This window comes from Lonchura striata, chromosome 2 (genome assembly GCF_046129695.1).
Source record: "Lonchura striata isolate bLonStr1 chromosome 2, bLonStr1.mat, whole genome shotgun sequence".
In the NCBI taxonomy this organism is placed as follows: Eukaryota; Metazoa; Chordata; class Aves; order Passeriformes; family Estrildidae; genus Lonchura; species Lonchura striata.
Window position 1 is genome coordinate 4115285 of NC_134604.1, and position 16895 is coordinate 4132179.

A 16895-nucleotide genomic window follows, 5' to 3' on the forward strand; every position below is an offset into this window, starting at 1 on the left:
AACAGTTAATTATTTCAACATTCATTTGACTGTTTACACTCAAGTACTGGCCAAGGAGCACAAATAAGAGCACAAAGAGCCACAGCAATCATGGGTCATGAGCTCCCTGCAGCAGGCTTATGGTCAGCCTCCCTGCACATTGAGTCTCTTGTGCCTGCAACAGGAATTGATATGTGATTTCCCCCTTTAATTCAGCCCCTAGTAAGTTCTGCCTTCTTTCTCATCGGGAGAGAGCATCAGGCAGCCAGCCAAGGGTCAGCCCATCACATCCACAGTGTCATTCATCCCCTACACATTCACTGATTGGGAACAACACGTCATGCTAGCTCCAAATGAAGTAAGTCAACATTTTAACAGTGAGTACATTTATTGAGGTGTTTGAAGTTCTGCACTCCATTGGACACTGTTCATAATTTAAAGGCAAGAGCAAAACATTATGACAGGCTCCAACTGGAATATTTAAAAACTCACAAATTCACGTCACTTAAGAAATACAGTTAAACTGTTCAATCATTTTGGTCTTCATCCCAGTCTTTCTTTCCTGACGGAGGTTTTGGACCACCAGCTGGTTTTGCCATAATGATCTTAAAGAGAATAGAGAAGTAGAAAAGGCTAATGTTAAAGTCAGGCTTGTACCCTTCTCCTACAGCAACATGATTCTGAATGCTAGCATTCACTACATACATGCAGTTTCCCTACTCAGAACCCAAGCCTGTGAATATCTATCTAAGATATTAACTTTTTTCTTGAGAATGGTAGAGGCTGAGCCCTGATACAGTAAAAAAAAGGTATTTTACCTCATGTTTGCATGCAGAGTAAGACTTCAGTTAGTCTACAGAAAGTGAGTGCTTAAATAGGCCAACAGCAGACTAGTTTACAGAGTGCACACTACAGAAAGCATTATCATCAAATCTATTGTTCTCAATTATTGTCTCTAAGTATGACACTTTAAAAACACTAAGTCCTTTAGTCCTACCACATTAAAACTCATTCTCTGCCCTGGCTACATGGAAAAGTAAAGTAAATCTGAACTTACTCTTCCAGGAAAATTTGAATTCAGGTGCAGAATTAATTTGCACAAACTCAGGATGTAGCAATCAGCACACAGCAGAAGACAGCAGTGTTATGTGTTCTCAAGGAGCATACAATCTGCCATGTGCTTTGTCAATGAACTCATGCATGCTCTTACAGATACCTCTCTGCTAAAGAAACAGAGCTTACTGCACACTAGTATTCAGGCTCATCTTTCCAGTCATCCTTATCCCAATGTCCTTGTTGCTTAGGAGCTTTTGGACCGCCTGCTGGTTTTGCCATAATAATCTACAAAAATTTCACATGCAAATTCATTTTTGCTGAAGTTTTACAAAATAATGAAAGATTTTTATCATCAAGATTGTACCGTCTATTTTTCCTAAAAATTGGATTTTCATGTAAAAATACATGAGAGAAGGTTTCTTCTAATAAAGCTTGTTCCTACAGAAGTTAGGGTAACCCTCTGGATACAAATATCCACTGTCTTCAAAATATCAATAAAATCTTTAAAAAAATATGCCAACAAACATTAATAGTACTACTACAGAAGCAGCCATATTCCAGATTACAAGCCCTTGAACAAATTACTTCCTGGCTTCCAGAAATGAGCAAACCACAATCTCAAGTAACATGTTTACACCTTGCATTTCCAGGAGATTCCATCTATTTGCAAGAGGGTTCTGCCAGGTTTTAATTCAGTACCCAAATGACACATAAGCTTACCTGATCAACCCTTAGGACAGTTACTGCTGCATTTGTAGCTAGCTTGATACCCCACAATTTTCCAAGATACGTGTCTAACACACCAGCTTCCAACATGTCCTTCACTGCAGCAGCTTCGGCCTGTCAGATGGGAAAAAAACATTATTCAAAATGATTCTCAGGCCTTCTCCTAGCAAGGTGGTATCACTTTTCTAATCTCATTTTCTCCCTTTAGAAAACCTTCATTCCTAATCCATTAGCAGGAAGATAAAGTCAGTAATTACTGAAGACCTATTTCCTGTTACATTTGTTCAGTATCCCACTCCACCTCTGATATAAGGCCATTATACTCTACTGAACTGAACTGCTTGCTGATAAAAAGAACATTTAAGGATTTCACTTTCAAAGTTATTACTATAGACTGTGCAACACAATGCTCCCAACAATTTAAAATAATCTATAAATACTTCATACTGATAGAAGTACTATTAAGTATAACCTTGCACTGCAGGGCAACAGTAACATGAGAGACTATTTACCTCAATATCAAATCCAACATTCTTCTTCCCTTCCTGATGCATGGCATAAAGTTTGGAGATGACCTCATTAGCTTTTACTCCAGAGTTTTCTGCCAGTGCTCGAGGAATGGCTTCAAATGCCTCAGCAAACTTCTTGATGGCATACTGGTCAAGCCCAGGACAAGTCTAAAATGAAGTTGAAAACCATGTCAGCATTTCAGTAACTGTAAGATAGGGAGGCATTTCCCCACACACTTGTTATTACACAAATATGTATGTTGGTATGAAATAATGTTTGTAATTTTTTGTAAGACGTGTGTGTGAAGATGAAAAGCCAAGAAGTCTGTTTGCCATACCTCTCCATAAGATGTGATCTGTTTGGCTAATTCAATCTCTGTTGCACCTCCTCCAGGAACGAGACGTTTATCCTGTGGAACGACCACACCAAAACACAGTATTTTGCTTACAGCATCCATTACTTCTTATTTTTTTAGGATTTTTCTAGTCTATCAAGAATGCAAGAGAACTTTATTTCACAAAGGCTTATTAAGAATCCACTTCAGAACAAACATGCATTATAAGGGAAATAAGGATTATTAAATTTCCTTTATATTATAAGGGAAACCAGAAGTTACTCATTCATTCCAATGTGTTTCAAGAAAAACAGCTGCTTTTGTAAAAACCAAAATAATAATGCAGTGGGTTTTGTGTCTCTGATTTTTTGGGTTTTTTTTAAAAAATTAATTCCTGGTTAACTGTAACAGCATTCCTAGATTTTCTCTTTTTTTCCCATTATTTTATTGGGAAAATCATACAGGAAACCAATCTACTGTATACTAAGTTTAATATGTCAAGAGGTATTACAAAGTGTTGGGACTTTTTGTTTTGTTTTATTGCATTTTAAATTAAGCATTTTGTACATCCTTTGGCAAACCAGAATTTACTTAACTCTGATCTCTTAACCCACAAAGTAATCATCATAAATCTTAAAACAGGACAACTCCTGGAGACAATCATAAATGCACAACATTTCTGTACTCAAAATCAATGTCCATGTCTTGGTATGTAAAGGAGATTAAGATTCTAACAGTTTTAATAATTTTTGCATGCTGTTTTCCAAGTAAATACAGGAACATTTATTTTTGGAAAAAAAAAAAAAAAAAAAGAAAAATGAAGTATTTTTTAAGACAACATAACGGCTCACAAAAAAAAAAACAAACCTCTGTAAAACCAAGTTTTCCATCTGTAAAATCCTACCAGCATTACATGGAGCATGAATTATCACCAATTAACTAGAAATTGAGTCTGCAACCAGTTTCTCCTGATCCCAAGTGACAAAGCTATCTAGCTTTTCCTCTGTGCCTCATTTCCAAGGAACATTACAAAACATTTAGGGAATAAGTCAAGAAAGAGCTGACTTTCTTTAAAAAGTGGCAAAGGTAATCCACCTTCAAGAACTCACTCCCTACTGGAAAACTGAGTGCAGCCTATGTTAAACACCACCTTTCATGTACCCTATGTTCACAACAGCCCTCCACACCTCAGTAGTGCACAGTCACCTCTCCAGCTCCAGAAGACACCCAAGAAGATTGGTATCTACAGCCTTGGGTAGCAATGAGCAGAGAGCAGGCTCGAGCCTTGCCTCAAACTGATTCACTTCTCATTTACGTACCCTCGTGAGTACTTTGAAAGTATTGACACCATCATCCACGGCTCTCTCGATGTCATCCATCAGATTGTCTGTAGATCCACGAATGAGGATAGTAGAAATGGCTCCATCCTCCTTTTCTGTTCAGAGACATGAATTACTGAATTAAATAATTAATCTTATCTCCAAAACACATACAAACACACTTGAGAACAGCAGTATCAGCAGTTCTACAGAACATACATACCATGCTTAAACACCACAACCTGTGTATCCCCAACCTCTGATAAATACACACTATTGCAGTGACCCATTTCTTCAAGAGTAGGGGGAGTCTAGAAATAAAAACATGAGTTAAGAACTGGACCTGCTCATCAGTTCTCATCCTCCTGCACCTCATTTGGGAAGTACATACCAGTCTGGGTAGGGCTGTTGCACCAACTGTTTTGCACAGTCTTCTCAGGTCCCACTTGGAGTTCAACCTTTAAAAACAAGTTTCCATAACAATGTTAACACATGCAAAAGTATTGTCTTAACTTGGTAAGTACATTTCATCAATCTGGTAGTCCAAATGTTTTCATGCTCTCCTAGTACTTACCTTACTAACATAAGATTATACTTGTTGGCATAATGAAGAGCCATATCTGCCACTTTGCCACCTGTTACTACTACATTTGCACCACTATCAGCAATAGCTTTGACTTGCAAATCCATTAGATTTTCTTCTCCTTTACTGAAGTTCATCAGTTCTTCAGCATTCTTTATTAGGACAGTGCCCTAGTGAAACACATACACTGTTAAAAATTCAGCATTAAACCATATACCTACAAGTTTCTGACAAACCATTTTGTCTCCCAACCTATCTGTAAACCTTAAGTCATCCTGTTTTGTAATACTGACACACTCCCCAGGCAACAGGGTAAAAAACGAGAGGAAAAAAAATGGAAATCACCAGTCAATTCCAGACAACCTTGGGGTTCAGAAATTCAAGCCATAGTTTGGCTCAAGTAACCCAAAAAAACCAACACCATTTCCCCCATCTCAAAACCTCTGTGAAGCAATCAAGGTTCAGAACTTTTCTATTAACTTTTTTAAACTAAGAAAATCAATATTCACCGAAATATCTCAATCACCAAGTGTCAAGAATATTTATAGCTAAGTCTAAAAATAAGAGCACATATGCATAAATAGAGATGTAACTTATTTTGAGCTTTAACATACCTTAGTTTCAGTTATCATACCATCAAAAGGGCAGGAATACACAGCTATTTTTGCATCTTTGACAGAAGTAACATCTCCTTCAGTTTCTTTTTTAAAAACCATGCCATGCAGTACTGAGGAAGCAGAAATACCAGCACCCTGAAAGGAAATAAATGGAATCTGAGACTTTTTACAAGGGCAAGTAGTGATGGGACAAGGGAGAATGGTTTCTCACTCAAAGAAAGTAAGTTTTGATTAAATATCAGGAAAAAATTCTTCCCTGTGAGGGTTGTGAGGCCTTGGCTGCCCAGAGAAACTGCAGCTGCCCCATCCCTGGAAGTGTTCAAGGCCAGGTTGGACAGAGCTTGGAGCAGCCTGGTCTAGTGGAAGGTGTCCCTGCCCATGGTACGGGGCTGGAACTGGAGCTGGGTGATCTTTAAGACACATTCCAGCCCAAACCAAACTGTTCTTTGATTCTATGAACTGTGGAACATTGCATTACTGCCCATTTGTTGTCAGAAAGCTGCACTATTGTGCATGAAAAGGAGACCTTACAATCATTTGGATGTAACGCCCTAAGTGTAAGACTTCAGCTCATTCAGCAACAACAAACACTAACAGGTTCCCCTTTTAGATTACTTCCAATATGAATGATTCCTGTTTCTGAATGCTGGAGACTAAACAAGAGAAAGACTAACTTCCAAAACTCAGTGCACATGCCACAACAAAATTAGAGAAGACTCTCTGAAAGTTTGAAGATTAACCCTTGTTACACTATTTACCTTAATAATTACAGTAAAGCCAGCTACTTCAAACTTACCACAATTTTGCACACTCTGATATTATCAACATTGAAATGACCAGAATCAGGAAGAATAGAAACTGGAGGAGAAAAAAGAAAATAAGAAAAATAATGAATATGTCTCACCTAATTAATAAAGTAGAACAATGCATAAACAATGCCTGGAATTTTTCTGAACTACTTAATTTCAGTGGTTTGAGATATATGCCTAAATTCAAGACAATTATAACCTGCTAATAACTGGCATAAAGAGAAATTTTATTTTTACAAAGTAATAATCAGAAAGAAAGACTTATTCAGGCTGCTCAGTTAATTAAGTTCAAATATGCACTCATTCAGGTAGAGTCAAGAGTTAAGTCTAACCCAGAGTATTTAGAGAAATCACTGGAAATAAAAATGAAGGTTTTGTCCTGGAAATGTAAAGGGATAACAACTCAACAGAACTACAGTCTTACTTCCATTGTTCTGTGGCTGCAACTGAAAACAGCTTATTAGAGGCACAGTATGTCTTCCTAATGATATATAAAGAGGGAGAAAGATGGATTTCTGCACTAAAAGGACTTGAGAGCTATTTCTAGAAATGCCTAGTAGGAAAAGCAAACCTTTTCTGAACTACAATGCCAGTGCAGAGTTCAACATGAAGATTACCCTAATTTCAGAGGTAAAAGAGTTCCATCCAATCCAACCTGCTAAATTAACCATACTTCCCATCTTACATGAAAATGTAAGGACCATAACCAAACCTACTCAGTGTTTCAGCTGTGTGCCCATACCTATTCCAGCCCCACTCACCACAGGCCTGAGCAATGAGCTTTGCCAAGAACCGTTCATTGCCGTATTGTTTGCTCATGACTGACGTGTACAACAAAGATGCCACTTCTTCAACATCTCGAAGGTTCTTTGCAGAACAGCACACCAAATCTGGGAGAATTTCTAGGGCTTTCTTGCAAGCCTTTTCATATCCCTCAATCACCTGTGTAGCAAAGAGTAAATATCCACTATGAGACTTCACACTGCTTTTAACTGCTTGTCAAATAGCCATAAAACATTAACAGATGCAAAAGTTTACAAGGGAAGCAAGCAATCACAAGTAACACAACACACAGTTCCCCTTCAAACATCTTTATCTAAAAAATCAGGTGGGAAGAAAGCAGATGATTCCACAGTATTATGACCCAAGAACACTGATCAGTAGCAATCTGGATTCAAGCTGTGAACTGTAATGAGACTATAACTTGCCTCTGAGACAGATAACCCCATCCTCAGAAGGTCTTCTGCTAACTCCAGAAGAACGCCAGCAAAAACGAGGACAAAATTTGTTCCATCTCCAACTTCTTGTTCTTGCATGTGTGAAGCCATCACAAGCATTTTTGCAGCAGGATGCTGGACCTTTAAAAGAAGTTACACGTCTTGGTGACTAACACACCACCTAAGAATGCAGCTTCAGGCTTTTTCTATGCATCTTTCTAAGCTCTCTTATTTCAAATTGTACCTAGAGATATGAAGAATGCACAACATTGGAAAAGAAAGCAGCACAGATATTCTTAATTGGCTAACTTCTCTAGTAAGAAAAAGCAGAAAGATATATTTAAAAAATATCAGAGAACCAAACATTGCCCCTACAACATACATTAGACATCCCTGACATTGGTTCTGAGCTACTTTCACACACTGCAGTGGTTTCACAGCTGACTTCTGCAACAGGAAAAGTCTGGAGTTTAGATGAGTTTAGACCTTCAAATCGAATTCATGTGTAAAATACAAAATACTTATCCAAATAACAGTTTCATTTTAAGGGAGGGGGTGTGTGGGAGAGTCCTGCTTAAAGATTGCACTGCTTCACTATTCTTTCAAATAAATGCAATAAAATACCATATCCCTGAATACTTATACCTACCATTTTATACCAGTCAGTAACATGCAAAACATATCAGATTAGGTAATCAGTATGCAGATTATATTTTTTTAAAAACAGAACTGAGATTACCCCAGTTACTCTGCTCATACTGCACACCAACACAATGTATTCAATAAGTAAATATTTCGTACTTACATAATCTCTATCACTAAGTATAAAATTCAGTAAACTATTATTCTTGTTATGTCATAAATATCAATTTGAAGTTGCAGGAAGAATTAGGAGGACAGCCTTTTCATGCTTACACAGTGTTTACAGAAGGATGCTGCTATAGCCTCAGAGTCTTAAAATTCAATTGATGGATTCTAAGCAGTTAGGAGAACGTGGCAAGCAACAACACCAGGAGATTAACTAAGCAGCTATGTCATGCAGACTTCTCCAAGCTGCTGCATTTCTAGACATGTCCTCTTTTAAACCTACTGGTTTTGGGGGAAAGTAAGGAATTATTAAGTATCTCCTAGAACTATTAATGCTGCTTCACAAAATAATTATATTCTTCACCGTGGACCTCAAATTCAGTGAAAAAAGTACATGACTTCCAAAGTGAATCATCTGTCAGAGTGACATTTCCTTACTGACAGTCAGAACTGTAACAGCCCGTGAGCAGAAACACTGGTGCACAACTGGCATCATCTGAAGCAAGAAAACTTACCTCTAGCTCTCTCAGGATAGTAGCAGCATCATTTGTAACAAAAAGCTTTTCCAGATGATTGATAACCATTTTGTTCATTCCTAAATGAGGAAACAAAACAATCTATAAAAATAATTCATTATGCAAACAAATTTTGTACACAGACACTGTTTCCTAACTTTCAGTTGTATCTTCCACATTAAAATGTTAGCTCTGTTTATAATTTAAGAACTTCAAAACATTGTTGTGAAATAATACTTGAAGTGTAAGACATTAAGGAGAAATCAGTAATTTTGGAGTAAGCAGTTTTCTGTTCAGAAATACCAGCACCTAATTTAATTCAATGATAGATGAGAATATTTTGTTTCCATATATCTGACTAAACAAGCTTATGTTCACTATGACTGCCTACCATGTTATCATGTTTCCTTTAATTTTTATACTTTTTCATATATTTTATACTGTGTTTCAAAGAGAACACAGTGACTGCTACAAAAACCTGACAAAAGCAGACACTGAGCTTAACTCAAGAGCTGTCAAAACAAAATCCGTTTTCTACAGTCACAAAGAAATAATCACATATTTGCAGTTTTAGAGTAAGTCCAGTGTTTCCCCCAGCTGCTTGTTTGTCAAGGTATGTTTAGCTCCAAACACAGCATCATCTCAAAAATGCAGCAATAATTTTAAGATTTACCATTTGGTCCATATGCTGTACGGGTGGTTTGAGCAAGTTCTTTGCATGCCTGAATGTTTCTGTAGACAGCTTCTTCTAGTCCTGAATAATGCTAAAGAGAAAAATGACTGATCAGAATTAGGCTAACAAAAAAAAGTGATGAACTAGTAAATTCTCATTAATGAACTAGTAAAATCTCATTAAATCAGTCTCAATTCATTGAGTCCCTCAAAGTCTTTTATTAATATACATTTGGTATTTCACATACCGTGTAAATAGACACCAAACCTTACCCAAGACAGTGAGAATTAGTACATACACCCTCTCAACTAGGTAGCTCAGTAGACACAAAAAGCTTCTAAAGAGAAAATCTGAACAGTGACCTGACTTGCAATACAATTTGCATCCCCTCAGTCTTCCAAAATGTTTTGTGACATGCCAAAAAGAAGCAGAAAATAACCAAGATCCAGTTGGAGAGGGGCAAGGGTTTCTGTACATGTTTCTTTACTTGCACCTTTGTATGCTACAAAAATAATTTAACTCATTCTCTGTTCAAAACACAGAACTGAGTTAACTGAATCTGAAAATTCAGAAGCAGAATGATTAAGTAAAATATCTGTGCTTGAGAAGGCGATCAGCCTGGCTTCAGTTTGGAAACCTTAAGACAAGATGGGGCCACTAGAAAGGACCTTAAGAAAGAAAAAGCAGGATAAAAAGCACTATGCAGTCCATAAGAGAAGGGAGAAAAGTAACAATATTTACTCTCTAAATTCATGCCAAACATCTTAGATTGCCCCCTTGTTTTGCAGAAGACAACTCTTGCTGTTCTGGCTTTGAATTTTCTAACACTGAGGCCACGCTGCTTCCCTGTTCTGCCCCTGCCCTGAACGTATGCCATTATTTGGCTCCAAGAAGGATTCTAAAACGAAACACAAAGGGCTTTCAGAACTGCTACCTTTGCTCTTCTTTCTATTAAGTAGCAACAAATGGAAAAGTTTCCTATGTTCCCTCTTTCTTGGAGAGAGGGACTTTGGACAAGAACCTGGAGAGACAAGACAATGGGCAATGGCTTCACATTGAATGAGAGTAGGTTTCTGTTAAGTGTTAGGAATCCCTGAAATTCTTCCCTGTAAGAGTGGTGAGGCTCTGGCACAGATTTCCCAGAAAAAATGCAGATACACAACCCTGGAAGTGTCCAAGACCAGGCTGGATGGGGCTTGGAACTAAATGATCTTTAAGGTCCCTTCCAAGCCAAAGTCTTCTGCTGATTCTATAAATAATAAAAAATAAATAAAACCCACACCTGCTTGCTTTCTGCCCACTTTTCAAAGAAAGCTTTTCCTTTATTAAGATACAATTCTTCACTTCTACCAAAATCTTCATTATGCTAACATCAAACACAACAAAACCGGATTTATTGGTAAGGAAATCTATAGAAAACATTGTTCTGCATCGCTGCCAAAGGTATCAGGAAAAATCAAGCAGAACGACCCGGATACTTCTGAACTGCTTCAATTACAGGGCCCGGCTGACAGTTGCTGCCCAGCCCCTGTGAGAGCTCTTGTGATGCACAGTAATAACTCCACAATCAAGGGTTGTAAAGTAGATAGGTATTTATTCAGCGCTGCACGCAGGGGGGCAAAATCTTCCCAAATCCTGTGTACCCCAGCTTCCCCAATCCCCTTATTTATACACAAAATCCATGCATATTCTATATCACCTATACATATCCAGAAACTAACCCCACCTATTCTCTGCATTATATGGAAATTAGCTGTGACTGCGTAGTTCGTTCTTTTATTAAGTCAATGGTCTCAAAAATGAGCCTGGGGTCCGGTGAGATGAAGCTTCCATAGTCTTCCTCACTATGGAACTTTCCAACTCAGATGCACAGCCGCCCTTTTGCTTCCCATCTTTAGCAAGCTCAACAATTTCCATCAGAGGCCCCCCTTCTTTTTGCATACGTTTAATAATGTTATGTGTAGTAAATATAATTCGCACCATTCCTTGTATGAAATATGTAATATTAGATACTTGTTAGATTATGCCCGTTTGTATTAGTTCCCCCCCACCTTTGCAGGCGAGACTGGGTGTATATTGGAAACTGATTTACAAGTAAAAGGATGTGGCTCGACCAGGAGATGAGCCATGTCCAGACTCCATGGGACTGCAGGTGTTTGTTGATCATCAGGTGCTGATCATCGCATAAACGGCCCAAGATGGATATCATGGAAAACCTCAGACAGATCCAGGTGAATGCAGCCTTCCCGTAAAATCTCATCGGGAATTCACCTACTCCAGACACTGAATTATTCCTCCTCATCACCAAAAAAGAAAATCTCATTAACCTATAGACTCTGAATAGAAGAAAAGACTGATTGCTGAAATCCTGGCCTCAAGCGGAATTTTCCCTATAAAACCCGCCTGTGCCAGGATGGAGGTGTGTGGGCACAGGGGAAAACCTCTGCTGAGGCTGACTCCTTGTTGCACACCCAGCGCTGACCCCGGGCTCGGCTCTGATCTTTCCTTGTGGCTGCCTAGATAGAATTTAACCGCTAATAAAATTATTTTTATTTTTAATCTGGCTGAATAAATTCTCATTTATACCAATCTGCAACAGAATCGACCTAACATACACTATATGTTCACTATATGTGATATGTTCACATTGCCTAAATCATTCTAAACTCCCTATTAAATCTCGCGTTTCACTGGGAACAACGCGGGCCCTGTCGCATCCCCGGAGGCGGCGGGATGAAGCGGCAGGGCCCGGCCCAAGGGCAGGGCGGGGAGCGGGATCCCGGCCCCGCAGAGGTTTCTGGAAGGCCGCGTGTGCCGGGCGGTCCCCGCGGGGGCCACAGAGCGGCCCCGGGCCGGGCACTGCGCGAACCCCCGGGCCCCCGCCCCGCGGGACACGTGCTGCCGCCAGGCCCCGCCGGCCTTCCGGGCCTTTCGCCGCACCGCTACCCTGAGACTCCTCCCGCACCCCCCTCCCACTTATACCCGCGCACCCACCCAACGCCGGCCTCACCTTCGCCCCCTCCTTGAGCATCTGGGCGAAGCCCGGGGCCTTGGGGACGTGCAGCGCCATCTCCGCTCGGTGCGGGGCTGCGGCGGCGGGAGCGCGCGGGGCACGGCGGGAGCTGCGCGGGCGCGGGGCGGGAGCGCGCGGGGCGGGAGCGCGCGGGGCACGGCGGGAGCTGCGCAGGCGCGGGGCGGGAGCGCGCGGGGCACGGCGGGAGCTGCGCAGGCGCGGGGGACTGCGCATGCGCGGGGCGGCCGCGCCGGGTTCGCGCCGCCCCTCAGGGCGGGCGGCGCCGGGCTCGAGCCTTCGCTCCCTCTCTCTTTCCGTGTTCCCGGCGCTTCCTTTTCCAGGAAAAGCGCCGGTTTTTTCATGGCCACCGATGATAAACGTCATAAGCTGAGCAGGCTCTAGGCGAGCGTTTCACTTTGTTGGAAAATGCGTATTTTATGATTGGCTTTTCGCAAATGTTACAATGAGTATTATGTGTGTAGTGTTAGAAAGTTATGCTGTATTAATTCTCTTAAGTACTGTGTTAAATACGGTTTTTAGGTTACAACATAATGTTAAAACAGAAATTCTGCGATATAAGATTTGTCACAAGCTCAAGCGAGAAGATGAGATGATCAAGAAACTCTTCACACAGAGATGTCAGCGAAGGGGGCCCATAAAAAGTTACAGCCTCCTTATCAGGAAAGACAAACATTCTTCCACCTTCTCTCTGTCTTTTTGGAACCACCAAGATTAAAGAGAAGAAGCTGACAAAAAACAGAAAAGTTCTTAATTTGCAAGGAATTTATACATCATGTATGAGATAGATGAATAAGCAACAGGCTATTGCTTTTAAGGTTATTCCTTTGTTCACAAGGGATGCTTTTCGTGACTTAGTGTCCAAGAGCATCCAGACTGCCGTAATTCTTTGCTTTTTATTGTCTTGTAATTGTCCTAACTCTAAATTTCATTACTCTAATTGTATTGCTATTTTTATAACCTTTTTATTATTATTAAGCTTTTAAATTTTTAAAAAACCAAGTGACTGGCGTTTTTCACAACTTAATACGTAAGGATCACAGGTTGAGATAAGAACAATTTACTGAAAACACCAATGAGTTTAGAAAGCAAGCACTAACAGCAACAATGCTTCTGACTGAGGAAATCAGCAACCCACACAGAAACCCCCCAATAGCAGACAATACCTCCCTCCACAGCACTTACTCGACTGGACTTCAGTGATCCTTGTGGGTCCCTCCCAGCTCAGGATAGTCTACAATGCTATGATTTCTGAGCTGCCCTCTTGGCACAGTGCTTTTATCAAAGCTTGTGTTGCCTGCATTTTTTAAAGCCAGAATACCACTAAAACCATAATATATATGTATGCTTGTGACTATGAATATAGACAATATCTATGTATGAAGCTGTATTGAATTAACACTAAAACATCTCTTTGTGTTACAGCCAGGATTTCTTTGGGACTCACTGTCTAATCACAACTTTGACTTGGTCTTGATCTTTTTTTAGCTATGCATCCATTTATTTTCTGCATAGACATTGACATGCTAAAGGACTATGCAAAGGTCAGAGGGTTGGCTATTGGCCGTTAGCTGCACTTTCACCACCCAAAATCTATAATTGTGCACATGGAAATCCCCGGCTTATCTGTAGGAACTTGTTTCTCAAATTCTAGGAGGGTAAAATTTTAACAAGATCTTGGGAAGTTCATAAGGAGGGCAGAATGTTAATTTTTGTTTGTTTATTCAGCTCTGGGAACCTGAGCAATGGAACAGAAGGGTTTGAAGACATCTGCTGAAGTGTGAGTAGGACAATTGTGTTTCACCAATAATACTGGCCAGTGAAAATGTGAGTGGCACCTTGAGGGAAGGCTAAGGGCCATGCTCAGTTTGCAGAGAATCATGCTTAAACCTGAAACAGAAAATTGTGAACCACATAGTGCTGAACATTCAGAATAATTCAGAATAGTAACAGTAGCAGCAGTTACTTTAGCTTTCCCCCAGATTACACTTAAGTCACTTTTAAGATGATGGGAAGGAACAGACTAATCAACTAGAGTATGTCCAATCAGCTAAGTACTACTTAGGTCATTGCTCTACAGGTCCTGGGTTAAACACTACCCTTATCCTGGGCTTCTCTCACTTGTGCAGAGGATTGTAAGCTAAACAGGAAAGCAAGATTTTCTTACCATTTGGAATTCTTACCTCAGTGTATGCTCTCTCTGCTATAGCTAATCCAGTTAGCTTGAGTCACAGGAAAGGATTTCTGGGCACTTTAGAGGAGTATTGCCTTAGCATAGAAATGTCCAAAAGACTTTTAAATGAGGCAGAGGGACATGGTTCAGTGGTGGGTGTGGCACTGCTGGGGATCAGTTGGACACAATGGTATTTGAAACCTAAACAATTCTGTAGTTCTACCTGCACAAATGACAAGAATTCAGAACTTCCACAGAACAAACAAATTGGAAAGGATGATAGTCTGAGAAAGGAATCACTGCTGTTTATATTGAGTTTGTATTGCAGGTACAATCAAGACATGTGTTGTGACACTGGTATGGTACTCAACAAAATACAATCCAAGAGCCTTTATTTCATGGGAGATGGTAAAATTGTTGAGATCATTCCTGTTTTGCTGCCATAAGAAAAAATCTTAGTTGGGAAAAAATGACATGTCCTCTAGATGGTGAGTTCTGTTTTGCTTGAGGAAATGAAATACAGCATCAGATAAGGGCTAGTGAAATACTTTTCCTAAGTTTTCAGCTTGGTCATATGGGAACTCTTATCCAGTAGAGTGCACAGAAGCCTGTAAATACCTGGAAATATATGCCTACTGCTACTGAAGGTTCAGCTGTTCATGTCGTGTGGGAAGGACTTACCAGGACCTATGTGTTGATGGAAACTTGGAGAACACCAAACTGAGGAGTGAGGGAAATAGGAGTTTTAAGTTGTAATTGGAAAATATAGGAAACAGCAGAAGAGAGGGGCAAACTTGGCATTGAATAAATGAAGACTTCTGAAGAAATAATACCCAAACAAAATAATGAAGAGTAGAATAAATAACATCTATCTGCAGCTTCTGGAAACAAGCTGCTACTACACCCAATTTGCATTTCTTTCAACTCTGAAAACACTAATCAAAAAAAAAAGGTAGCTCAAAAGGCAGGATTCTGAGCTCAAGACCACAATTTATGCTGTCTAGTGTCTGAGCCACTGACATCCGTGATCTTCTTTCTTCATTTTGTCATATTGTGACTTTGATGCCCAATTTGGAATTTTCTAAGGCTGGTCAAAACCAGTACTACATCTTCAGGATAGAGACAGAGGTTTTTCCAATGTTTAGTACTTTGTTTATCTGCCTAAATAATATTAAAGGCCTTCCCCAAGTAACTAAAAATTTTGTTTCTCATATTGTCCTCATTATGATTTGATTGACATGATTGGCTATGGGTCTCAACTCCACCTAGTTAGTCAAACTGGTATCTCTTAAGCCAAATTATCTGTGCAGCTTATAGACCCACTATAGCTGTCACACACACTGCCTAAAAAAACCTGTTATGTTGAAGACTGTACTATTTATTTTTAAAAATAAAGTGATGTATATATATATATATATATATAATCATTACAGACAGTTAACCCAAGGTATCATTTAAGTAGTGCAATACAGTTTACATATAAGGAATGAGCAGACAACATTTTCTAATATACCTTCAAAATAGGTGAATGTACCAGTGTTGTAATAAGTACAACAACAAAAAAGGTGATATCCTGCTGTTAAGCCCCAAGCTCACTGATATTAGCTAAAGGATGTCACCAGACATTGAAGTTCCAAGCTGAAGGTGACATGGTGGTGTCAGTCAAATGTTGGACTCAATGATCTTGGAGGTCAACCATATTGATTCCATGACTCAGTAGAATCAGGCAGCTTTCGTTTCAAACCCTGTACTGAGGTTAAGGTTCTTGAAACAGTAATCTAGCCATAAACAAATCTCTGCCTTTTTTCTTTTGAAGGACAATTGTCCAAACTCGTTTTTATCATCAGTATTGCTTGTCTTAGTCACTCTGCAGGCTAGGTGTTCATTGCTTATCAAAAATAGATTTTATCCATAATGTATTTAAGCATCCTTTTTCCTTTTTTCTTTTTTTTTTTTTTTAACACAGTACAGTAAAGTGACTGTTTAAATGTTTATTATGCGTCTTTATGGCCCAGGTTCTTAGTTCTGTTGACATGGGCATCAAGGAGAAGACTGAGGAGAGACCTCATCACAGTTTACAACTTCATCAAATCAAGGGGAAGTGGAGAGGCAGCACCTATCTCTTGATTTTGGTGATTGGTGAGATGACCTGAGGGAACAGCATGAAGCTGTGACAGGGAGGGTTTAGGCTGGATATTAGAAAGGTGTCTTTTCCCTGAAGTTGTGCCTCCATTATTCTAATTCTTTACAATACAGTGTAACCAGCAATTTGTCTTCAGTGTTGAATTTCTATTACTGCTGTACAAAAGAAAATGCTCTGTTCTGATGAGATTTACAAAGGATTATGAATTTGAGATCTAATAATTGTTATTACATACTAGAATCACACTCCAAGCTGAAACAAGCTGAAACAATCACACTCCAAGCTGAAAAAGTGCCATGTACAAGATTTTTACTGTTAAAATGTTTAATGATTTTACCCGCTGATGATGTAAGTTAAGTTACTAATATCAGTGTGGCTTATTCAGTTAATCTATTGTCAGATT

At 39.6% G+C, this 16895-nt stretch overlaps 1 protein-coding gene across 1 annotated transcript; it reads right to left on the reverse strand.

Annotated features, from left to right (window-relative positions):
* Nucleotides 1-350: 350 nt before the first annotated feature.
* Nucleotides 351-12311, reverse strand: CCT8 (chaperonin containing TCP1 subunit 8). The gene is made up of 15 exons (XM_021535371.3): nucleotides 12156-12311; nucleotides 9146-9236; nucleotides 8473-8552; nucleotides 7142-7291; nucleotides 6695-6875; nucleotides 5921-5982; nucleotides 5122-5259; nucleotides 4499-4677; nucleotides 4316-4382; nucleotides 4148-4235; nucleotides 3925-4040; nucleotides 2609-2680; nucleotides 2274-2438; nucleotides 1756-1875; nucleotides 351-584 (listed from the first exon to the last, which is right to left on the reverse strand). The coding sequence occupies exons 1-15, from the start codon at nucleotides 12213-12215 to the stop codon at nucleotides 507-509; spliced, it is 1647 nt and encodes a 548-aa protein (XP_021391046.2). The 5' UTR covers nucleotides 12216-12311; the 3' UTR covers nucleotides 351-506.
* Between the last annotated feature and the right edge of the window lie 4584 nt (nucleotides 12312-16895).

What these genes read in the sequence shown, in the direction of transcription:
- CCT8 (XM_021535371.3), bottom strand. Translation starts at nt 12,215, where the DNA reads ATGGCGCTGCACGTCCCCAAGGCCCCGGGCTTCGCCCAGATGCTCAAG. An exon ending in TACAGCATATGGACCAAATG is followed by an intron (nt 8,553 to 9,145) that starts GTAAATCTTAAA and finishes TTCCTCATTTAG; the next exon opens with GAATGAACAAAATGGTTATC. An exon ending in AGATCACATCTTATGGAGAG is followed by an intron (nt 2,439 to 2,608) that starts GTATGGCAAACA and finishes ACTTCATTTTAG; the next exon opens with ACTTGTCCTGGGCTTGACCA.